Source organism: Hyperolius riggenbachi, chromosome 9, assembly GCF_040937935.1.
Source record: "Hyperolius riggenbachi isolate aHypRig1 chromosome 9, aHypRig1.pri, whole genome shotgun sequence".
Taxonomy (NCBI): Eukaryota; Metazoa; Chordata; class Amphibia; order Anura; family Hyperoliidae; genus Hyperolius; species Hyperolius riggenbachi.
This window is the reverse complement of record NC_090654.1, coordinates 93,788,393-93,813,895: the sequence shown is the minus strand read 5'-3', so window position 1 is coordinate 93,813,895 and position 25,503 is coordinate 93,788,393. Positions and strand designations below refer to the sequence as shown.

At 46.8% G+C, this 25,503-nt stretch overlaps 1 protein-coding gene across 6 annotated transcripts in view; it reads right to left on the bottom strand.

The window, feature by feature from the left end:
- The window catches only part of LOC137532567 (uncharacterized), a 101,085-nt gene extending 75,953 nt beyond the window's left edge, over window positions 1–25,132 (bottom strand). For 2 of the 6 annotated variants that reach the window (XM_068253212.1, XM_068253211.1), the window contains exons 1-6: window positions 25,039–25,130; window positions 21,064–21,159; window positions 18,332–18,406; window positions 13,580–13,670; window positions 10,419–10,555; window positions 6,407–6,529 (exon numbers count right to left, since the gene is read on the bottom strand). In XM_068253212.1, coding sequence (XP_068109313.1) covers window positions 6,407–6,529; window positions 10,419–10,555; window positions 13,580–13,670; window positions 18,332–18,406; window positions 21,064–21,150 — 513 coding nt within the window. In that variant the 5' untranslated portion in view covers window positions 21,151–21,159; window positions 25,039–25,130. Of the gene's footprint in view, window positions 1–6,406; window positions 6,530–10,418; window positions 10,556–13,579; window positions 13,671–18,331; window positions 18,407–21,063; window positions 21,160–24,888; window positions 24,977–25,038 lie in introns of those variants that run through there. The other 4 variants (XM_068253208.1, XM_068253213.1, XM_068253214.1 and 1 more) reach the window with 4 other exon arrangements.
- Between the last annotated feature and the right edge of the window lie 371 nt (window positions 25,133–25,503).

Genomic DNA, 25,503 nt, shown 5'->3' with positions numbered 1-25,503 from the left:
ACGCCGCCGTCCTCCGCTGCCTGGATCCGCCGGTACCGGGTCCCGTCATTACCGCCCGCCGGCCGACGCGGCCAATGCTCAGCATCACAGGGGCTACCTCCATACACGTATGCTTGCGGCTGCCTACTGCGCAGCCGCATGCCTAAGGGTATGGAGGGAGCCCCTGTGATGCTGAGCATTGGCCTCGTCTGCCGGAAGTGACGGGATCCGGTAGCGGCGATAGAGGAAGCGGAGGATGGCGGCGTGGGAGTGATCCAGGCTTATGGGGCTGGAAGAAGCCCCAGGTATGTATAAAAGCTTTTCCTTTTTTTACCCTCCATTCCTCTCTGGTTCCCTTTAAGAGGCAACAAACCTGCAGATAGGCCTTAGCGGAAGTAGTCATGGTGGTAGTAGTGGGGTAGGGGGAAGTTAAAGGGCACCTGAAGTGAGAGAGATGGGTAGGCTTCCATATTTACATAATTTTTAAACTATACCAGTTGCCTGGCTTCTGTGCTAACCTCTGCCTCCAAAACATTTAGCATGCAGATCAGATGTTTCTGCTACATGCTTGTTTCAAATTGTTTTGAATTTGATGCCAGGACCACATTTCAAAAAATTGTAACCAGGGCTGTGGAGTCGGTACATAAATCATCAGACTGCAACTCCGACTCCTCAGTTTATGAAATCTCCGACTCTAGGTTCCCAAAATGGCTCAGACTCCTCGACTCCGACTCCTTAGTCTAATACTTACCAGGGCTGTGGATTTGGTACAAAAATCACCCGACTCCGACTCCTCCGTTTTTGAAGCCACGGACTCAGACTTCAGGTACCCAAAATTGCTCCGACTCCTCAACTCCAACTCCACAGCCCTGGTTGTAGCGGACAGGTTTAATACAGCTCTTAGCAATATTCTTTAAACGTTTGGGAACTGAGGCAAACAATTACTGTAGTATTGAGAGTAAAATGATGCCCAGTCTTATTTGACATGGTTCCAGCTGCTCAGTCCCTTTGTCATATTTTCTATTTCATAATTAGTGAAATGTTTTCAATGGATGACAGGTCTGGACTGCAGTATTTCCAGTTTGGCACCCAGAAACTTTTGTTCAGAGCCATGCCAATGTAGTACAAGCAGAAGGCAGTTTGGCATTGTCTTGCTGAGATAAGTAAGGCCTCCCCCAAAGAATGGCTTTGTCTGGATGGCAGCATATGCTGCGCCGAAACAGGTTTATATCATTCAGAATTATTCGCACCATCCGAGAAGTTCAAGCGACCCATGCAAACATTATACTGACTACTGAACCATTCACTGATAACAGGTCGGGTGGGCTTTCTCTGTAACATGAAGTATGTAATAATATAATAATAATAATAATGTAGTATAAGTGTTTGCCAAAAAGATTCAAGCTTTGATACATCAGACTACAAAACAGATTTCCCTGTTGCCTCAGCCCATCTTAAAGTGGATCCGAGATAAACTTTTACTCAATGCATATTTATGTTCCTTTCATACAGTTTATAGGGCATTTCTCAAGCCAAATACTTTTTTGATTTTGTTTTAATACTTTATTTCCCTATAAACTAAACTAGCTTCGCCCACAGCTCCTTTTGTGCCTTGGCACTGTAGCAAGGGCTTATGGTAACTTAGTCTGGGCAGGAGGAGGAGGTGTTACTAGCCAGAGATTTCAGAGGCAGAGGGAGGAGAATAAGGTTTTCACAGGCTGAGGGCTGGAGATGCAGATAAGCTTGCCTGAGTGTAATGTTTACAAACAGAACATGGCCGCTGTCATTGTATCACAGGAAGAAATAATCATATTCTGTTGAAGCTGTTTGCAGCTAGATTTTAGATTAGATTTTGCAACTAAACTTTAGATAAGATATATAGACAAGTTACTTGTTATAGTTCGTTTTTCATCTCAGATCCGCTTTAAATGAACCTAAAGAAGGTGTCAGCGTTTCTGGATCATGTTAATAAATGTTGTGTTATTTGCATAGTAAAGTTTAAAAGTTACATTTCTTGATGCAGTAAAGAACTGTGTTTTAGGGCCCATTTCCACTAGCGCGAATCCGCATGCAGACAGCGCATGCTGATTCGCATAAGCAATACAAGTGGATGGGACTGTTTCCACTTGTCAGTTTTCATTTGCGTTTTTCTGTGCAGGATTTTTCTGCACGGTAGACCCTGCAGAATTCGCCTGCGTGTGGAATGCAGGCGAATCGCAGGCAATGTATTTAATAGGGAAATCGCATGCGTTTTTTCCCGCGATTTCGCATTGAAAGTAATGTAAATTGACACAGGCAGTGACATGGTTAAAAAAAAAATCGCATATACCCTGCCTATGCGAAATCGCGGCAAAAACCGCATGCGGAATCGCATCCGCATGCGATTTTGTCAGCGGTGATATGTGGCGATTTCGCACCGCAAAAGTGGAAACGGGCCCTTAAAGAAATGCTGCCAAACAGCCTTCCAAAACTGGCTTTCAGTCTCTTCTGTACAAAGATTTCTCTGGATTCTCCAACGTATGCTATTATGTACTGTACTTTATGAAATATGCTTTTTTTTTTTTTCAATTTCACATTGAAGGTCAGTCTTGAAGCACATCTGAAGTGTGAGGTTAATGGAGGCTGACATTTATTTCCTTTTAAACAATGCACATTGCCTGGCTCCCAAGCTGATTAACTACCTCTATTCATTTAGCCATAGACCCTGAACAAGCATGCAGATCAGGTGCTCTGACTGTAATCTTGATTAGCTGCATGCTTGCTTCCGATGTGCAATTCAGACACTACTGATGCCTGAAAGAGCAACAGGACACAAAGCAACTGGTACAGTATTGAATAAAAAATACAATATGGGAGGCTACGCATTTCTCACAGTTCAGGTGTCCTTTAAATTGGTATACTATTATCCCAAGCCATGTTTCACAGAATGGTGTACCTCTCCTCATCTTTACCTCTACAGTTCCTCTTTTCTTTTACTGCCCAATCATGTTACTCAACTTTTTTTTTTCCTCCAAAGCCACCTTATGCTTTGATTACCGCTTTGCACACTCTTGGCATTCTCTTGATGAGCTTCAAGAGGTAGTCACCTGAAATGGTTTTCCAACAGTCTTGAAGGAGTTCCCAGAGATGCTTAGCACTTGTTGGCCTTCACTCTGTGGTCCAGCTCACCCCAAACCATCTCGATTGGGTTCAGGTCTGGTGACTGTGAAGGCCAAGTCATCTGGCGCAGCACCCCATCACTATCCTTCCTGGTCAAATAGTTCTTACACAGCCTGGAAGTGTGGTTGGGGTCATTGTCCAGATGGAATAGCATGCCGCTGCAAGATGCCGTGGTAGCCATGCTGGTTCAGTATGCCTTCAATTTTGAATAAATCCCCAACAGTGTCACCAACAAAGCACCCACACAACATCACACCTCCTCCTACATGCTTCACGGTGGGAACCTGGCATGTAGAGACCATCCGTTCACTTTTTCTGCGTCGCACAAAGACACGGTGGTTAGAACCAAAAATCTCAAATTTGGACTCATCAGACCAAAGCACAGATTTTCACTGGTCTAATTTCCATTCCTTGTGTTCTTTATCCCAAACAAGTCTCTTCTGCTTGTTGCCTGCCCTTAGCAGTGGTTTCCTAGTAGATATTCTACCATGAAGGCCTGATTCACACAGTCTCCTCCTAACAGTTGTTCTAGAGATGTGTCTGCTGCTAGAACTCTGTGTGGCATTGACCTGGTCTCTAATCTGAGCTGCTGTTAACCTGCGATTTCTGAGGCTGGTGACTCGGATGAACTTATCCTCCGCAGAAGAGGCAACTCTTGGTCTTCCTTTCCTGGGGCGGTCCGCATGTCAGCCAGTTTCTTTGTAGCATTTGATGCTTTTTTGAGCCTGCATTTGGGGACACTTTCAAAGTTTTCCCAATTTTTTCGGACTAACTGACCTTCTTAAAAAGTAATGATGGCCACTCCTTTTTCTCTGCTTTTTGCTTGCCATAATACAAACTCTGAGGCCCCGTTCAGACTGCAGAACGCGGAGCGCAACGCATGCGGACCGCAACGCGTACGAATGCACGTCATCCGCGTTCGTATGCGTTGTGTGGCTGATCCCATCACTGAAAAGTGAATGGGACAGCCACGCGTTTTTACAAAAAATGCGTGCAGCATGCGTTCCCGGACCGCACAGGTCCGGAACGCATGCAGTGTGAACATCAGACATTGCACTCTATGCAATGTCTGATGTCGTGCGTGTCGGCCACCTGCACGCGTTTCCAAAACGCGGCTGGAAACACGTGCAGTGTGAACGGGGCCTTACAGTCTATTCAGTAGGACTATCAGCTGAGCATCCATCCACAACGCAACTGATGGTCCTAACCCCATTTATAAGGCAAGAAATCCCACTTATTAAACCTAACAGGGCACACTTGTGAAGTGAAAACCATTTCAGGTGATTACCTATTGAAGCTCATCAAGAGAATGCCAATAGTGTGCAAAGCAGTAATCAAAGCAAAAGTTGGCTACTTTGAAGAACCTAGAATATGACCGTTTCATTCAGGTGTTTCACACTTATTGGTTATGTACTATACTTCCACATGTGTTAATTCATAGTTTGGATGTGCTCAGTGTGACTTTGCAATGCAATGTTCATAGTCATGAAAATAAAGTGTGTGCGTGCGTGCGTGTGTCTACACACCCTCTTTACCTGAAAATAAGCCCTAGCTGGAATTTTCAGCATGCTTGACATATAAGCCCTATTTGATCCTGTCATCCCAGCACACAGCAAGGTTATCAGCTGTGTGCAGAGAAGACAGGACAGACAGGTGTCTGATCAGTACAGTAGCATACTTCCAAATCCATGAACATCACAGTACAAAGGAACAGGAAATGTTCTGCTCAGAAACACTTCCTGATAGAAATATAAGATATCCCCTGAAAATAAGCTGTAGGACATCTTTTTAGAGCAAAAATTAATATAAGACGCGGTCTTAATTTCCGGGGAGTGCGTGTGTGTGCGCGTGTGCGTGTGTGTGTGTGTGCGTGCGTGCGTGCGTGCGTGCGTGCGTGCGTGCGTGCGTGCGTGCGTGCGTGCGTGCGTGCGTGTGTGTGTGTGCATATACATACACACCGTATTTTTCGGACTATAAGACGCACTTTTTCTCCCCCAATAGTGGGGGGGGGAAAAGTCACTGCGTCTTATAGTACGAATACTACATTAATGGTACCTGCGCCTCCTTCCCCGTGTCTGTGTCCTGCTCTGTCCTAGAGTCTGCGTGTCCCCCGTGCATTAAATGCATACAACATGCAGCAGTAGCTTTCCTCAGCTGTCCCCGATGTCTTTAATAGGTTCCCCAGTCAGCACGGCCGCTTTGAACACTGCGCTGTCCCCTCACGTCTTCAATCAATACATTCTCTTATCCATGCTTCCGCTTCAATCAAAGCGATGTCCCCCGGTGTATAATACAATATATTTTCCTGTCCCCGGTATCGCCGCAGCTTTTTTTCGTAACGAAGTCCCACATAACTTTGTGGACAAATGGACCAATCAGGCGGGGGACTCTGGTCCCAACCACCAATCACGCTGCCCATTGCTCGCAGCTTCTCTGCTAATACGAAGTGATGTCTCGAGGGCGGGACCAGTTTCCGTCATTGGGGCCAATCACTGTGCACTCTACACAGCTGAGGAAAGCTGCGGCTGCATGTTGTATGTATTTAATGCACAGGGGACACGCAGACTCTAGGACATGCAGGACAGAGGAGGACACAGACACTGGACACAGGGAAAACATGACACAGGGATGGAGGAAAGTGGGACAGGAGGACAGAGGAAGGAGAACAGGGCACAGGGGGACTGATGACATGGGGACAGAGGAAAGAGGACACAGGAAGACACCAGAGGACACAAAGGGTCAGAGGGGGGTACAAAAAAGGGCACAAGGGGGAAATAATTTTGGGGGAAAGAGTAAATATCATATATCTATCTATCTATCTATCTATCTATCTATCTATCTATCTATCTATCTATATATCTCTATCTATATCTCTATATATCTCTATCTCTATCTATATCTATCTCTATCTATATCTCTATGTATCTATATCTATATATCTCTATCTATATATCTCTATCTATATATCTCTATCTATCTATATATATCTATATATCTCTATCTATATATAAATATATATAGATAGATAGATAGATATAGATATATAGATATAGATATATCTATCTATATCTATATCTATACACATACATACATACATATATATATATATATATATATATATATATATACATATATACATATATATACATACACATGCTCTTCACACAGGAAAATTGTGTAGGCAGCGTGATCATTTGACAATTTTTAATTTTTTGGGGCCTTTATCAACTGGCAATGCATCAACTTTTCCCAAGTGATGGACACTTACATTTATCCTGTTTCTTCCATGATTCTGCTCCACGGTCCAGGCTACCTCCTGTAACTTTGTGTAGTCCTGGGGAGATTCTGCCTTGAAATCATTCCCAATTCCCATCATAGGATAATGCTTACTCTGGAACACACAAATAAACAACTCGCCATTGAATATCATTAAAGTGTACCCGAGAGGACATGTGACACGATAAGATAGACATGTACCAGTATATACAGTAGTGGCAAGCATACAGACACTTATGCTGTGCTCCTTTTTTCCCCTGCCTGTAAGTTTATAATTAGCTATGGAACTGACAGTTTTTATCGAGTCAGGAACCAGTCGGTATTTCTGTGGTATTACTGTGCTCAATTGGCCTGCCAATTCTCCTGACCTAAACCCCATAGAGAATCTGTGGGATATTGTGAAGAGAAAGTTGAGAGACGCAAGAACCAACACTCTGGATGAGCTTAAGGCCGCTATCGAAGCATCCTGGGCCTCCATAACACCTGAGCAGTGCCACAGGCTGATCGCCTCCATGCCACGCCGCATTGAAGCAGTCATTTCTGCAAAAGGCTTCCCGACCAAGTATTGAGTGCATAACTGAACATAATTATTTGAAGGTTGACTTTTTTTTTGTTTTAAAAACACTTCTCTTTTATTGGTCAGATGAAATATGCTATTTTTTTGAGATAGGAAATTTGGGTTTTCATGAGCTGTATGCCAAAATCATCAATATTAAAACAATAAAAGGCTTGAACTACTTCAGTTGTAGTGTAATGAATCTAAAATATATGAAAGTAATGTTTATCAGTACATTACAGAAAATAATGAACTTTATCACAATATGTTAATTTTTTGAGAAGATCCTGTATTCAACAATATGTTCCGAAGTTTCCATTACTTAAATCAGCAGGCTTGAGTTTGTATGTATGTATGTATGTATGTATGTATGTATGTATGTATGTATGTATGTATGTATGTATGTATGTATGTATGTATGTATGTATGTATGTATGTATGTATGTTATATATTTTACAGCCAAAGCCAGAAGTTGGCCAAAGTGGGAACTGACTGGCCATTTCTTTTTTCCCCTTCAGGTACCCTTTAACCTCCTTGCCGGTTATCCCGAGCTGAGCTTTTTTTTGTTGCACGCAGCTAGCACTTTTCTAGCTCCGTGTATAGCGCAATTGCCGCCGCTCGCCGCTACCCACCGCGTTAGAGGGGCCCGAGACCCCGTGCGCAGCCTGGTCAATTAGTGCCAGGCAGCGCTGAGGGGTGAATCGGGACTCCCTCTGACATCACGACGTCGATGAAGTCATCGCGATCGTCGCCATGGCGACAGGGAAAGCCCTAAAGGAAATCCCGTTCAGAACAGGATTTCCTTATGGGCAAGCACGCCGATCAGAACGGCAGGGAGGTTAAACGACAACTGACCTGATAGGAATTAGGAGGCTGCCATGTTTATTTCCTTAAACACTACCATCTGCCTGTGTCTGGATCACACACCTTAAGCCCAATCTACACGATACTTTGTGTGATTCGATTACAATTCTATTTACGATCCAATTAAAACCGACATGTCCGATCGGGATTCGATGCAATTCGATTTGCCATTGCAAAACAATGGCAAATCGAATCCCGATTGGACATGTCAGATTTAATCGGATCATAAATAGAATCGTAATCAAATCGAACAAAGAATCGTATCGTGTAGATGGGGCTTTAAACAAGCATGCCACAAAAGCAGCCAAAACTCTGACCTGCATACTTGTTTAGGGTCTATGGCTAAAAGTATTAGAGGCAGAGGATCAGCAGGACAGCCAAGAAATGCATCATTTAAGAGGAAACAAATATGGCAGCCTCCATATCCCTGTCACTTCATGTGCCCTTTAACGCTTCACCGGCATATGCAGCTGGTAAGGATTTGTAGGCAGAAAAGTGTTGCTTAGGGTGAGACAAGCCACTTACAACAACCAGCTAACTGTAAGTATGCAATGGAGAAGTACTACTGCCTTTTCTGCTTGGGGCTCTGTTGTGTAAGCCCTCATAGTCACATAGAGGGGTGGTCTGGAACTTCAGAACGGTCACTTGAGCACTACACTCTGCACCAATGCATAAGATGGAAGTGTGATCACATGGGAGAGGGGGCAGGCTGCTCCTCTTATATACTCTTTATATGCTGTTACTGAGTGAGCACTGGCTACCTGTTGTTCCTTAGGCCAGAGAAACAGCCACATGGTATAAGCGTGTAGGTCAAAATGGAACAAGGACAATGATTATAATGCATCCATGGTAGCATAAAGACAAAGAAGGTACAGCCAAGAATAAGGGCCCTTTTCCACTAGCAATCGCAAGTGATTGTGATTTTTCATTAATTTTGTTTTGCGATTGAGATTTTTCATTTAACATTATAGCAAAATCGCTTCAAGAATCAATCCAAAAGTCATTGCGATTTTCAGAAAATCAAATCACTACAGTGGAAAATACTTTTCACGATTCCTATGTTAAAGTAGCAACTCTAGCGATTTAAAAATCACTAGCGTTTTGCAATTTTAAACAAACTGATTTTAGTGGAAAAGGGCCCTAAAGGAATATGAGCAATTTTGGGTACCTGGAGTCGGAGGTTTCATAAACTGAGGAGTCGGAGTCTGAGCTGGAGTTGGGTGATTTTTGTACCGACTCCACAGCCCTGATTACAATTACTCAGTATTTCACGTAAATGGTCGCAATTACGCCCATACGTATGCACAATTTGTTAATTCAAAATGATTTCAGTTGATCCATTCAAGATTTCACGTAATTGTTGCGTAATTTTGTGCCAACTTTAGCAAAGCCCCCATATGCTATTGTTGACCTTGCAGTTTTTGAGAAAATCAATTTTAAAAATTCAAAAGGAAAAATGTTTTTTAAGATATCACTTTGAGGGCTCGTTTCCACTATAGCGAATCCGCATGCGGGCACTGCATGCGGATTCGCATACTTAATGTTAGTGGATGGGGCTGTTTCCACGTGTGCGGCGGCGGCGGCGTTTTTCGGTGCGGGGAAAATCTGCACAACAGGGTCGTGCAGATTCGCGTGCGGCAGGAATGCGGGCGAATCGCCGCTAATGTATTCAATAGGGAAATCGCATGCGGCTTTGTCATGCGGATTTCCCCGCGATTTCGCATGCGATTTCGCATGAAAGCCAATGGAACTTAACACAGGCAGTGACATGGTTAAATTCGCATGGCTCCTTGCCACGAAATCGCGGGTAAATCTGCATGCGGAAACGCAGCCGCATGCGATTTCTTCAGCGGTGGAATCCAGGCGATTCCGCACCGCTACAGTGGAAACGAGCCCTGAGAAAAAACAAAAACAAAAAAACACTTCCTTTGCATATTTAAATGGATTTTCACCTGCTGAGCGGTATGCCCGACACTGTCTGGCAAGGAATTTTTGCTGAAAGCGGTATGCCCGACACAGTGTCTGGCATGCTGCTCAGGGGGATTCCCTAGCTACAGGAGCCCCACTGTATAGGTTAACTAAGTGCAGGGGCTCCTGTACACTATCTGCAGCATTAGTCATGTAAGTCATAGTGCCCCCCACCCCCTGATCTTCCCCTAATGCCCCCGATGCAGCTGCTGCCTTGCTAGATACATACCGAGCCTTGGTCCAGTGAGCGCCCCATCTGTCTTCACAGCTCCGCATATCTTCCGGTATGCGGAGGATCGGGACTAAAGTCATGCGGCGTCTGACGTCACATAACTTCAGTTCCAATCCTCCACATACCGAAAGATATATATTCTATAAAAATGACGTGAAAATGTAAAATTATGTTCCTGATTACAGATGAAATTACGTTTTTCCCTAAATCTCGCATTAAGATTTCACATCATAATTGCGAATTTCGATGCAATATTACAACCATGCGAAACTTGTACTTATCACTACAGGCAAGTGTGCCTTTATATAAAAATAAATACTACAATTTCTAAACAAAGAAAATCGTTGCGGTGTTTGGAAAGAGGGAGGTAAATTGTAACTCACCAGGTACAATGTCTTGTGCTTGATCCCTACAATATGTGTGAAAACATTTACATTCCAATGATCCAATTTACATAGCTTGCATTCATACGGTACATCCTTGCCATTGTTGGGGATATATTGGTAAATATATTCCAGACCTGCACAAACAGAAATAGCATTAAACCCCTAGTTTGGGCTTACTTTATTAAAGAATACCTGTAAAAAGCAAGGGGAAAAATTACATACTCACCCAAGATGAGGAAAGGCTCTGGATACCTTACAGCAGCGATTCCCAACCGGTCTGCCACCTTCTCAGATCCGCCTTGTCCTCCGCTCCATCTATTTAAAGCAGGACTACCAGAAATATGTGGGCATCGGCGGTAATTTTTTGGTAGTCCTGCTCTAACTAAACATGGAGCAGAGGCAGAGAAGCGGGATGGAGACAGCAGTGGAACGTATGGAGCTGGTGAGTGAGCCACATGCCACTGGGTGCAACTATAGCTAGCTGGCTACCTATACTAGGGGCACCTACGCCTGGCTACCTATACTACATGGGGCACCTACGCCTGGCTACCTATACATGGGGCACCTACGCCTGGCTACCTATACTCGGGGCACCTACGCCTGGCTACCTATACTCGGGGCACCTACGCCTGGCTACCTATACATGGGGCACCTACGCCTGGCTACCTATACTCGGGGCACCTACGCCTGGCTACCTATACATGGGGCACCTATGCCTGGCTACCTATACATGGGGCACCTACGCCTGGCTACCTATACTCGGGGCACCTACGCCTGGCTACCTATACATGGGGCACCTACGCCTGGCTACCTATACTCGGGGCACCTACGCCTGGCTACCTATACTCGGGGCACCTACGCCTGGCTACCTATACTCGGGGCACCTATGCTTGGCTACCTATACTAAGGGCACCTACACCCGATTTTCCTAAGCCTGGCTACCTACCTATACTGAGTGCGCTTTTTTAGGTAGGGATGCGCACAGCAGCTTAACATGCAGTGCAAATTGTTGGTGCTGTGTGATCATTTCACATCAGAGGGGCCCTAACTGTCCACCTGACTGTCTTTATTAATATTTCTGAAAAGTTCTAGGCTTCATTTTTAAGTTTATTCAGGATAATGCACTCTTTCCATCTATTTCGTGGTTATTTGTATTTTTCTATTATACATATGTGATGTGTCAGGATGATCTGAGAGTTTGGCATTGGGAACCACTGCCTAAAGGTGCCTTCACACATGCGACTATAGTCGTTTGAAACAATAGTTTCCCGATTGTTTCAAACGACGATCGTTTAAAAAAAAGCAACCAACGACCATTAAGTCTAACGACGGATGAGCTAGATCGTTAAAAACGAACGATCTAGCTTGGCGGATTTTTTCCAACGACGATCGTTTGCAAAAGTAGTACATCGTTGGAAACGGTCGTTCGTACTAGGCTTGACATGCGCATTTCGATATTTTTCCATGGAACTTCATTTTTATGCGCATGTGCAATAGTTGCTTTACGTGATGTAACGTTCGTTCTAACGATCTGATCGTTACACACCTTTTAAAACTAACTTTACTTAGGTCATTCTTTCGTCAATTAAAAGATCGTTCGTCGGTCACAACGAACGATCGTTGTCGCATGTGTGTACGTAGCTTTAGAGTCTTCCCAGCCCTCTCTGTGTCCCCTCGTTTCACCACCGGGCTCCCTGTTCCAGTGTCCAACTTTAATGTCAAAGAGGTATCAGGTATCCTTGGAGGACTACAGATGTGAGCGAGCGCACTACAGAGCTGCTAGTCTTTCGGAAGTACTCGGAGACCCGAATACTTCAGTAAGTCTTCTAAAAAGAGTCCCAAAAATGCAGCCAGTGTGAAATTTAAAACAGGGGCCCAGTGGTGGAATGAGGGTACGCTGAGAGGACCGGAAAAGCTCTAAGGCAGGGGTGGGCAAACTACAGCCAGCGGGCAGTATCCGGCCCAGTTCGCCTCTTCATCTGGCCTGCCAATGCAGGGCAGGATTCAGTGCCTCCTCTATCCCTATACTCTCTGCAGTGTGAGGTTTACACCTCATACATACTTCAAGAGGCGGGGCTACCTTCCCTTGGGCCGTGGCAGCTCTGCCCTCTACCTGACGATCCTCCTGTATGTCATAACGTAGTAAGCAGAGTGAGGGCATGGTGGGAGTGTTTTGGATCAACAGTGGGCAGCTCTCATACATCACTGCATAAGAGCTGCCCCGCTGCCGATCCAACCATGCCTTCACTGTTACTACGTTATGAAGCACAGGAGGATCAGACGGGTAGAGGGAGGAGCCACACCCCAAACCACAGCCCAAGGGAAGGTAACCCCACCTCTTGAAGGATGTACTAGATGGAAGCACTGCCACTGGCTGGCGGAGCCTGGGAGCCACTCTAGCGTGCGTTCGTCATGTATGGTTTCTTATCTGCATGTGGTTTGGTGTGGAAAGGAACCACTGGCCATAAAGAGTTGGGAGGTGGGCTGAGTCAGGTGATGTGCATCAGTTTGATATAAATACTATGGAGGAGGTAAAGGCTAGCATATTGTCTTGGACCACATTTCATCTTGATCCTTTCCTGCCGAAGCAGCACTGGGCAGGTAAATATTAAACTGCTCCACTGCGCTACTCTGCAGAAGGGGGAGGAGCTGGCCCCCCATGTTCGCTACAGTTACACCACTTACATTGAGACTGTTCAATAAATGTTAAAACTTAATATGGCCTGCGACTTAGACTAGGGGCTCGATTCACAAAAAGGTTTCGACGTGCTAACTACAGTGCTACGTATTTAGCACGCTCACAGCCTTTTCTCATCGCGCGCAAAGTTTAGCGCTGCACGGTGCGCACGGAACGTCGCATCGGGTGTGGCGAAACCATTTTCGGCGCACCCGGTGCGACGTTCCGCGCGCGCCGCTAAACTTTGCGCTTAGCACGACCTAAAGCTCTTTGGCCGTGCTAAGGGCCTTTTCACAGGCGTGCTAACACTTAGCATGCTTTTGTGAATCGAGCCCAAGGTCTTAGATTTTGGCCCCTTATGTAAACTAGTTTGACATCCCTGGGTTAGAACAGCTTATGCTATGCTTCATTTCCTTCATTAGAAATGGCTACACACAGGAGTTTGGACGCAAGACGTACTCCATTATCGCCTTGTTCTTACCAAGTAAGGGCTCCTCATTTTCAGGCGATTGCAGGAGCTTGTCAAATGTTCTGAACTTCTTTGTAAAAGAAAGATGCTTCTGTCTTCTTTTCTGTGTAAAGTGAAATCATAAAAAAATAAATATATGCAAAAACAGCCACAAGCTACACACTTTATCAGTAGGGCAATTTCTGTGGAAAGAAAGTGGAAGACAGTCAAGAGAATAGAAGAAAAAAAGATTATGGAGTAATAGAAACAGAACATACTTCATTGTAAAAAAAAAAAAAAAGAAAGGCAACCAAAAGCTAGAAACGGAGTTTGCAGAGAAACTACAGTGGAAATAGATGGTGAATAGTAAAGGTGGTGATACACTTATTGATTTTACCCATCGATATTCGGCAGATTTCATTACTCTGACCAAATCTACTAGAAATCAATACAACGAATAAGGCTTGACTGATCGATTTCCAGTCAAAATCGGTCAATCAGACCAGATGTAGCTTATTTGGTGGTGGCACCGGACGGAAGGTAGCTTGATAGGTGTTGGATCGGGAGCATGGCGATAGTGGCCATGGGACGACTGACATGCAGTGTTGGCATCAGAGCTTACACTCACCTATACCCTTGCACGTGTCTTCTCTCTATTCCCGCTAGGCACCCCTCATCTCTTTTCTCCCTCCCTGCCAGTGTCACATGAAATACACAAGAAGCATTTATTGGTCAGCCAAGACGTCATGGTGCTTCTAGTGTTTATCATGTGACACAGGTGTACTTGGAGAGAAGACACAGGGAGGTGTGTCCGGAATACATGTGGATAAGTGAGTGTAAGCTCTGCTGTCTACACTCTAAACAGCCCAGCAGGGATGAACTTACATGGGGGGGGGGGGGGTCTTGGAGGACCTGGCAGACAGTGTGTAGCTCCATAGGTATTCACAAGACTTCATGCTAAAATCTACTGAAAATCTGTGTTTATGTGTGGAAGGATTCAATCCCTCACAAATCAAATTTGATCAGACAGGGATCTATCTGATGGTCAAATCTGGTTGCATCTATTAAGTGTATGGACACTTGTACAGGAGACACAATGGCCCTTATTCAATTAACTTTTTATCCTGGGTTTTCTCAGAGATAATTTTTCATCTTCTCTTTAACCACTTAAGGACCGGGGCTGTTTGCTGTTTTCCCAGATCTGTGATGTCCTGCTGGGGTCTGATCACCGCCGCTGTGTGGCCGAGCGGGGGGGGTGACTCCTCAAAGCCCCCCTCCGCAGCGATTCCCAGCCTCCCTGTCCTTCCCTCCCTCCTTCCTATGGGAGGCACAGGACGGCGATGCGTCCTACACCGCCTCTGATAGGCTTCAGCCTATCAGATGCCGGCGATCCTCGGCCAATCCGAGGCCGGGGATCGCCGATCTCCTTTACGGCGCTGCTGCGCAGCAGCGCTGTATGATGTAAACACAGGGGATTTCTTCACTGCGTGTTTAAATTTAGCCTGCGAGCCGCAATCGGAGGCTCGCAGGCTGTTCACGGAGACACCCTCCGTGAACCGACATGGAACAGCCGGTCGAACGAGCGGCCGTTTCCATGGAAACCCACAAACGACCAGCCGCCACCTATCGGCGTTAGCTGGTCGTTATGTGGTTAACCACTCTGCCACCGCCCATCGGCGGCCACAGAGTAGCTCCCCAGGATCGCCTAACGCCGATCAGCGTCAAGTCCTGGGGACGGAGATTAGTGGGGGGTGCATCCCTGCTGAGTTACGGAGCTCCGATCCATAAACAGCCTGCCAGCCGTGATCAGAGCTGGCAGACTAAAAAAAAAAAACGGCCAAAATTACTTGTACAGCACTGCGATTTAGTGCTTTGTCACTTAGCTATCCCCAAGAAAGGCAATAGCAAAATTAAAAATAGCAATAAAATTAATTTCTAAAAAAAAAAAAAAAAAAATCGCAACAGCAATCAGATGCCACCAACAGAAAGCTCTGTTGGTAGCAAGAAAAGGAGGGCAGATTAATTTGTGTGCAGCACACTGTTAAAACTGGAGTTTGCTGAATTGTAAAAAATGGCCTGGTCACTAGGGGGGGTGTAAGGCTGTGGTCCTCAAGCAGTTAAAGAGAACCAGAGACGAAGCACTCTCATGTATTTTATTACATTTATCAGTGGGAACATGACAGTAAACACCTACCCTGCTTTTAGTTTTATTCTTCTCAGTCTAATCTGTTATCAACTGTGATAAGAATCCACCGACTGATTCAGTCGAGGTTTGACCTGGAATCATTATAGCTGAGTCACTCTTCTGTGGAGTCTTTTCAAGCCCAAGCCTGCCCCCTCCTAGCTCAGATTTCCTATTTAGAGCTGTTGACATGGGAGGGGCTGCTGCTGCCGAGAAAGAAGCTCTGAAACAGACAAGTGTATCTGTGTGCAGTGTGCTGCCAATCATTATCTACTCATACCCCGGAAGCAGAAGGGATATGAGCCGGCGGCCATATTGGATATTTCCTGGAGCAATAATGGATAAAAAAACACTCAAAAAGGCACACCAGAGTGGCGAAATTATCAGGTAGAGCATTTATTCTTTACAAGCTATCAACTGATCTGTTTATTTTGTGTGAATCGTTCATCTCTGGTTCCCTTTAAAATAACTTTTCAGCACTGTGCAAAGTAACAACATGTAGATGAAAAAGTACTTTCAAAGTTATTTTTATTATTTATTGGCAGCAAGGTGGCTTAAAAGGCATTTTATTGAGGTGTGAAAATATCACCTAGGAGAAAACTTAGAGTACTGTAGGGACGTAATGCTCCCCTGCAGGCGTCCTGCACAGCCACTCACCGATGCTCCAGCCCACCTCCGGTTCACTTCAGGAATTTGCGGCTTTAATGTCAGAAAACCACTGCACTTGCGCGGCCATGTCCTTCCTCTGCTGACATCACCGAGAGTGTACTGCGCAGGCCCAGTACTGTCTGCGCCGCGCAGTACACTCCTGGTGACGTCAGCGGGAGCGTGGACTCGGCCGCGCAAGTGCAGTGGTTTTCTGACTTAAAAGTTGCAAATTCCTGAAGTGAACCGGAGGTGGGCTGGGGCATCGGTGAGTGGCTGCGCGGGCACAGGACGCCTGCAGGGGACCGTCAGAAGCCCCAGGTAAGTTCAACTCTTTTTCCCTCTATACCCCTACAGTAATCCTTTAAAGAGAATCTGTAATAAAAAAAGGGCCCCTGGAAGGCACTTAACTTGGGAGGGGAAGCCTCTGGATCCAAATGAGGCTTCTCCCATCCTCCTGTGTCGCTACGATCCAGCACTGGCTCCCCCAAAATATCAGCTGGATGCACACAGGTGCATCAGTGCCAGAAGCATGCCGCAATATTTACCTTTTGGAAACAGCGCAGGTGCATTACCATCTTTCCCCTCAGGCTCCGGTGTAAATAGCCGAGCCAGATTGGGTCTACTCTACTGCACAGCAAAGCTAAATGTTCATCTCAGTCACTTGCTGCAATGCCTGGAGAGCAGGCACTGTGCATACATATAGGCCTGGGACTTTTAAGGTGGCCATACACTTGACGATTTTGTGCTCGATTCGACCGATCGATCCGATATAGGTATCGAATCGGTACAAAATCGGTTACCTTTTGGGGCTATTTTCGATCGATTGCGAACTGTTAAGGGTCGAACCGTCGATCGTACCGTGCGGAAAATTTGGATCGATCTGAGGGGCATCGGTAGCAGTTGTTTTACATTTCGATCGAACCGTGTACGAGCGTGCGATTGGAGGGGGTGTTCCTACATTAGGATCATTCCTTGATTGATATGTCCAGAGGGGCGTGGATCTGCTGAGGGGAGGGGATGGAAGCGGCTGTAGGGGTTTTTTTTCAGTGCTGAGCTGGTGTCAGGTGTGTGGCTACAGAGTTCTGTTGTTGAAGCAGGATGCCAAAGGATGTGGAATGTTTCATTTTGGGCGGTATATTTCACACAGTGTTGTCATGGACCAGCAAAAAATGCGTATCCGGATACAAGTACCATGCAGTACCATGCAATACTGTGCTGCTGATGAAAAATTCCTTCTACAGAGAGCAGAGTTTAAAAGGCACCTTTCTGTAACAACACTGGAAGCAGACTGAAGCTACTGAAAACCACGAGGCACAAGGCATACAATAGAATACAACAAAAGAAATTCCTAAACTACAAACGCCCCTGCAGTTAACCCCACCCTTGTAGAAACCCCCCTCTAGCTTTGCATACTCGATCGTACATGAATTGGATGCATTCTGAAGAAGTCGATGGCTAAATTCGATAGCGTCAAACGCGATCGATCGGAAATGAATCGGAAACAAAAAGGCCACGTAATCGATTCCTTTCAGACAGATTCCGCCATTTTGGGAAAATTTTTAAGATCGAACGATGCATCGATCTGTGCAAAATCGTCAAGTGTATGGCTACCTTTAGAGACCTTTCAAAAGCGATTCATGCTTTCAAGGAATTGCTGGCGATTAAATAAGTGCTTGGCTGCTGAAAGTGAATGGCCATGATCACACAGGAGCGATTTGCCAAAATCACTCTGCATAAAGTATTTTCTGATTTCATAAGGGGAAAGCAGGGCGGGCTCAAAAACACTTGCCCTGAAATTGTTCCAGAAATCGCTCTGCTTTTAAATTGGCAAAATCACTCTCCAAAACAGTTGTTGTTTAGAGCATTTTGGAATCACAAGTGGGTCCCAGGCCATACTGCTAAAAATATCACAATTTAATGTTCTACTTGACGCTTATATAAAACAGATAACTCACCTTCATAAATTTATGAAACAAGCTGGTATTGTGCTGCACCCGGTCATGTGCGCTGGTTAAGTTTACATCACACATCTATAAACAGACATACAAGTACATGAGTTAATGATGTAAATAAAAAGTACTGTGACAATGTAAAGAAAAGTAGACGGATATTTTGAATTCTAAATTAAATCAGCTTTAAAAGAGGGGGGAGAGCCTTTTAACTCATAATTCATTCCAGTAACAAACTATAAAATTTTATACAGTGATACAGTATTAAATGTACAATTTTATATTCCAAGAGTGAGAGACTGTGGCTCACAGCGTTGCATGGGATTGGGGGAAGCGTGGCTGCCGGTGGCACGGGAGATCGCGGCTGAGCAGGTGAGTGAGAGACTGTGGCTCACAGCGCTGCATGGGATTGGGGGAAGCGTGGCTGCCGTTAGCACGGGGGATAGCGGCTGAGCAGGTGAGTGAGAGACTGTGGCTCACAGGGTTGCATTGGATTGGGGGAAGCGTGGCTGCCGGTAGCACGGGGGATCGCGGCTGAGCAGGTGAGTGAGAGACTGTGGCTCACAGCGCTGCATGGGATTGGGGGAAGCGTGGCTGCCGGTGGCACGGGGGATAGCGGCTGAGCAGGTGAGTGAGAGAATGTGGCTCACAGTGTTGCATGGGATTGGTGGAAGCGTGGCTGCCGGTGGCACGGGAGATCACGGCTGAGCAGGTGAGTGAGAGACTGTGGCTCACAGCGCTGCATGGGATTGGGGGAAGCGTGGCTGCCGGTGGCACGGGGGATAGCGGCTGAGCAGGTGAGTGAGAGACTGTGTCTCACAGCGCTGCATGGGATTGGGGAAAGCGTGGCTGCCGGTGGCACGGGGGATCGCGGCTGAGCAGGTGAGTGAGAGACTGTGGCTCACAGCGTTGCATGGGATTGGGGGAAGCGTGGCTGCCGGTAGCACGGGGAATAGCGGCTGAGCAGGTGAGTGAGAGACTGTGGCTCACAGCACTGCATGGGATTGGGGGAAGCGTGGCTGCCGGTGGCACGGGAGATCGCGGCTGAGCAGGTGAGTGAGAGACTGTGGCTCACAGCGCTGCATGGGATTGGGGGAAGCGTGGCTGCCGGTGGCACGGGGGATAGCGGCTGAGCAGGTGAGTGAGAGACTGTGGCTCACAGCGCTGCATGGGATTGGGGGAAGCGTGGCTGCCGGTGGCACGGGGGATCGCGGCTGAGCAGGTGAGTGAGAGACTGTGGCTCACAGCGCTGCATGGGATTGGGGGAAGCGTGGCTGCCAGTAGCATGGGAGATAGCGGCTGAGCAGGTGAGTGAGAGACTGTGGCTCACAGCGCTGCATGGGATTGGGGGAAGCGTGGCTGCCGGTAGCATGGGAGATAGCGGCTGAGCAGGTGAGTGAGAGACTGTGGCTCACAGTGTTGCATGGGATTGGGGGAAGCGTGGCTGCCGGTGGCACGGGGGATAGCGGCTGAGCAGGTGAGTGAGAGACTGTGGCTCACAGCGCTGCATGGGATTGAGGGAAGCGTGGCTGCCGGTGGCACGGGAGATCGCGGCTGAGCAGGTGAGTGAGAGACTGTGGCTCACAGCGTTGCATGGGATTGGGGGAAGCGTGGCTGCCGGTAGCACGGGGGATAGCGGCTGAGCAGGTGAGTGAGAGACTGTGGCTCACAGCGTTGCATGGGATTGGGGGAAGCGTGGCTGCCAGTAGCACGGGGGATAGCGGCTGAGCAGGTGAGTGAGAGACTGTGGCTCACAGCGTTGCATGGGATTGGGGGAAGCGTGGCTGCCAGTAGCATGGGAGATAGCGGCTGAGCAGGTGAGTGAGAGAAATGGCTCACAGTGTTGCATGGGATTGGGGGAAGCGTGGCTGCCGGTGGCACGGGAGATCGCAGGTGAGCGAGAGACTGTGGCTCACAGCGTTGCATGGGATTGGGGGGAGGGGGGGGGGGGGGAAGCGTGGCTGCCGGTGGCACGGGAGATCACGGCTGAGCAGGTGAGTGAGAGACTGTGGCTCACAGCGCTGCATGGGATTGGGGGAAGCGTGGCGCCAGTAGCATGGGAGATAGCGGCTGAGCAGGTGAGTGAGAGAAATGGCTCACAGTGTTGCATGGGATTGGGGGAAGCGTGGCTGCCGGTGGCACGGGAGATCGCAGGTGAGCGAGAGACTGTGGCTCACAGCGTTGCATGGGATTGGGGGGAGGGGGGGGGGGAAGCGTGGCTGCCGGTGGCATGGGAGATCGCGGCTGAGCAGGTGAGTGAGAGACTGTGGCTCACAGCGTTGCATGGGAGTGGAAGAGCGTGACAGAGTGGTCCAGAGAAGCATGGCTGCCGGTGATACATGGAGGAGTGTGGCTGGCAGTGGCTCAAGGGAGTGGGGGAGAATGGCTGGCTGTGGCACAGGGTAGCATGGCTGCTGGCGTTGCATAGAAATGAGGGAGCGTGGTTGCAGGAAGCAATGGAGAGTGGGGGAGCGTGGCTGCTAGAACCGCAAGGGTGTGGGGGGAGCATGGCTACCTGCGTTGCATGGGAGTAAGGGAACGTGGGCGCAGGGAGTGGGAGAGCGTGGATGCCGTCAGCGCCGTGGAGTGTGGCTGAGGGAGATTATCTTTTTTTTTGCTCACCAAATCCTTTAATGCCACCTGAGGTTGAGTTTAAAATTGATAAGGTTTTTGTTTTGAGAAACAAGCCTATGTATTATTGGGAGCTGCTGCATGTCCTGAGATGAAAATATACTTACCACACACCTCCGGGTTGGCCTCGTTTTACCCAGACTTGTACCCTCCAGACTTACTGTACCCTCACCAGAGGCCATGTTCACATTCATTTTGCAGATCTAACAAAAAAAACCCAAAAGAATAAATGATCATTAGATGCACACTGTGTTGCAAGTACATCACTAGATGAACACTATTTTGTTTACTCATCACATGCAGTAAAGAAAAGCCTACCAATCAGCCTATAACTAGTGATCATGGTGGTATAGACCAGAAAAAGGTGCCACAGGAAGCCAGATGTAATGCTTAAACTATCATTTGCATTTGAGAGCCATGGAGACGGCCATATTTGATCACCTGACTGTAGTGGATGGGGGCAGAGCATTGCATTAAAACCGAGCTGATAGGTGCGCTTTAAAGAGGAGCTGTCAGCCATACTATCTCAGGAAAAAAAACACATACTGTATATAAGTAGATAAATACTTGCTCTAATTACATAACATATGTATTGCAGGGATGCTCATCACAAATTAATCACAAATAACCACGGTGGTTACTCGTGATTCAAATGACCTTTAATTGCTGCAGCTGAGCGGCTAGATGTGGCCGGGTCAATTACCCATAATGCCGCTCTCCGCCCAGTGTTTCCGGCTTGAAGGAGGAAGTGCGCATTGCGAGGCTTGCAACGCGTCCAATAGAACGCTTGCAAGCTTGTTGAAACACTGAGTGGAGAGCAGCATTATGGGTATTTAACCCCACCACATCTAGCCGCTCAGCTGCGGCAATTAAAGCTCATTTGAATCACGAGTGATTAATCTGTGATCAGCATCCCTGATGTATGGTTGCACTGTCTACGTTTTGATCTTAGTGATTTTTCTTCAGTAAAAAAAAAAGAAAAAAATCCTTCTTAGCATTTCCCATTTTAATTGTGGCTATTTTGAAGCCAATCCTGATGTCATTTCCTTCCTTACTCTCCTCTGCCTGATTGTGTATGCATTGCCCGCCATCCACTATAGAGGCTTCAGCCAATCAGGCTGCATTAGTTAACTCTGAGGGGAAATAGAGAAACAGAAAAGGATGACCCAGCATGCCCTGCAGCTTCCTTTTTGTGTACCAAATTTTGTGTGTACCAAATAAGAGTCAGATAAATTTGTGAATGATAATTTATCAACAAGAAAAGTAATAGTGATTTTATCTTTTGGATTGCCTGGTTAGCAACCTCATTACTTGTTTACCAGATACAAATAAAGAATTGATTTTTGATTGTATGCCCCACAGTTCCACTTTAAGAAGTTAAATTACACCTTCAACTTAAAAAAAAAAAAAAAAAAAAAAAAGTTAGCTGCTTGCCTAAGTAGAAGGCTTCCCTATCCACCCACAAGCCCAGTGCCACTACACAGGGTAACATCCAACAAGAGCTTGTCGTATGTGTTCTTGTGGCTACACTACCCTCCGTGTAGGAAAGCAGAAGTACTGTGCAGGCGTTCACATGCACGAGCAATCACGCAATACTCTGCATTAGGGCAGCAGGTGGAAGGAAAAACAACAGGCCATATTATGCAAGGAAAAAACAAAACACATTTACAAGTAGATAAATATTTGTTCTACTTACATGACATATGTATTGTACTGTCCACATTTTGATGTCAGTGAATGTTATGTAGTAAATAAAGAGAAACGGTTTCAGGCATTTTCCATTTTTACGGCTTTTAACTGAAGCCAATCCTGATGTAATTTCCTCCCTTACTTTTTTTTTCTCCTATAAACTGCACTGTCATATCTAGCTTGCTTTAGAAATACATGTGAGCACAGCATAGATCCGATTTCAGCAGCTTCACACTGAACTGCCCTCAGACAATCAGTGAGGAGCAGGTTTGTGGGAGGGGAGATGAGAAGCTTCCCTCTCGTCGTCAATGTATCAAATAGAGCCAGGCTGAGATAAGATTTAACAGCAGAAACATTTATGATTGGATTGGAATGCTTGCAATAGTGTCAGGTTGTAGACTGCATAATAAAACAAAGAGAAGTGGGTAAATGGAATTCGATTTTGTGCTGACAATCTCGCATGTAAAACCCGCTAACGTCATTGGGTGGACCGCACCTCTTGAACTTTTAGGTTTCAAACAGGTTGTAGTAATACCTACACCCACTCTATTCAGCCAATTACAAAGCTTCAAGTGTACCTGAGCCGAAGCTTGGGTACAAAATGAGATAGTTACCTCAAGAGAGGGAAGACTCAGGATCCTATCGAGGCTTCCCTCAGCGATCTAGTGTCCCCCCTCGCTGAGCGAAGCCTCCTGGAATATTGATGACAAGGTATAGTTGCCAATCATATCAGGGCCATGCACCTCCTCTTAGATCAGCAGTACGCCGAGAGGCTCTGTGCCAGTACAAGTGCATGGCCGTACTCTTAACAGGAGGCGCGGTCGTGCTGGGGGGTGGGGGAATCAGAGCATGGAGGGAAGCCACAATAGAATCCTGAGGCTACCCTCTGTTTAGGTAAATATCTCTTTTTAAACCTGTGCTTCGGGTTCCTTTTCAAGTTATTGCTGGGTGCGGTGATTGGAGAACTGTTCCCTATGAGGTTTCCTACTGGGTCATCTCAAGTAGACTAGCAAGGAAGGAGCACACCAGCTGGAGCTATGAGGGTCAGAGTGCTTCACTGTGCTATACCTCTGCATTAGGTCTGGGGGAGAGCAGACAGGTAAATCTATAAAATAAAATAAAAAATCAGTGTGCACTACATGGCAGCAATAGATGTCTCTGAGAGAGGGATCTACATTTTGGGCACATCAGGAGGTGGTCTGCCAGTGTGTGGCTTAAAGGGGTTCTCTTGGGGGGGGGGGGGGGGGGAATCTAACACTTACCTGGGGCTTCTATCAGCCCCTTGTAATTGTCATGACCTGCGTTGTCCTCCTCCGATCACCCGTTCCCCACCACCAACACCGGGCAATTATTTGTCTAATGCTGGGGATACACGGTACGTTTCTGTACCGTGTATCGGCCAGCTGATAATGTTCAGCTGGCACGATCAAGGCGCTCAACCCCCGCCCGCTCGATTCCCGCCTGCGGACAATGGCAGGGAATCGAGCGCTGATAAGGAGGCAGGGGCGAGCGGTAATCGATCCGCGCGGACGAGCGGGGACGCGGCTGGGGTCGATCCGGCGGCTAATCGAGCCGGTCGACCCGTGTATCCCCAGCATAACAAGACGAATAATGCGCACTCCCGCTCGTGTCATCGGGAGCTTACTGCACAGACGCAGTACGAAGTTTTCTTGTACTGCGTCTGCGCAGTAAGCTTCCGATGACACGCACGGCCACGCATGCCGCAGTCAGATGAGATGCCGCGTTAGACTGGGGCTGGCGGTGGGGAACGGCGGATCGTTGGAAGACGGCGTGGGACACTACTGCTACAGGGGGCCAGTAGAAGCCCCAGGCAGTGAGATAGGCCCTGGTGCGAGTTTTAAATGGGGCTCCACTAAACACTCTACATGTAACACTCGATATGGCGCAACAAAAACCTGCCAAGGTCATCCACAGTATTAGAGGTGCAAGAAGGGGATGGGGAACAGTTCGTTAATGATTACTACTATTCAAAGCATCTATAGAAGTGATTATTACCACCACAGGACCAATAAATAGCTGATACTTTGGTTGAGGAAGAGCCCCATGGGGCCCCATCTACAGTCCCAGCGAAACATGATACAGGCTGGATTGTACCTCCACAATAGCACAAAAGATTGCCTATATGGACTATATGCACGAATAATAATAATAAAATACAGAAAACAGTAAAGCTCTGCAGTATTATTAGTAGCGCCCCTGTGTCCTGACCAGAATATTCACACCTGGTCTCAGCCTGGAGACTGCTAATCAACGACGAACCATCTATCTCCTATTACTGCTGCGGCGCCCAAACAATATACGCATATTTCTTCACCCAAACAATATAAGCATAATACTTCACCCAAACAACAGGATAAGCATGAGTACTTTACCCAAACTCTGTCGCCGAGATCACAGAGAAAGCTATCTGCTTCCTCCTTCCTGTCCCACTACCACAGCTAGAGCTCCCAGCAATCACGTCCTTAAAGAGCGGCCATTTTCCTGGTGATATTTTGCTTGAGCTGTGTTCTGAGAGGCTCCGAGAAAATGGAAGTCGCTGTGCATCTGACTGCTTCTGACAGGAGACAGAGACATAGAGAGTGACTTCCAGCTCCAGCTGCACACGTGCACCAGCATTCACACTAAGAGCAAAGAGCAGGGGGAATTGATATGTCTTGTAGGATGTGTTTATGCATATCTCCCGACTTTTTGAGATGAGAAAGAGGGACACTTAAGCCACGCCCCAGCCACACCTCTGATCACGTCCCATCACACCTCTAGTCACGGATACCATAAAGATGTCATAAGAAAAATATGTTGTTTTATAATTCAAACCACACTGGTCCTTTATATCCTGG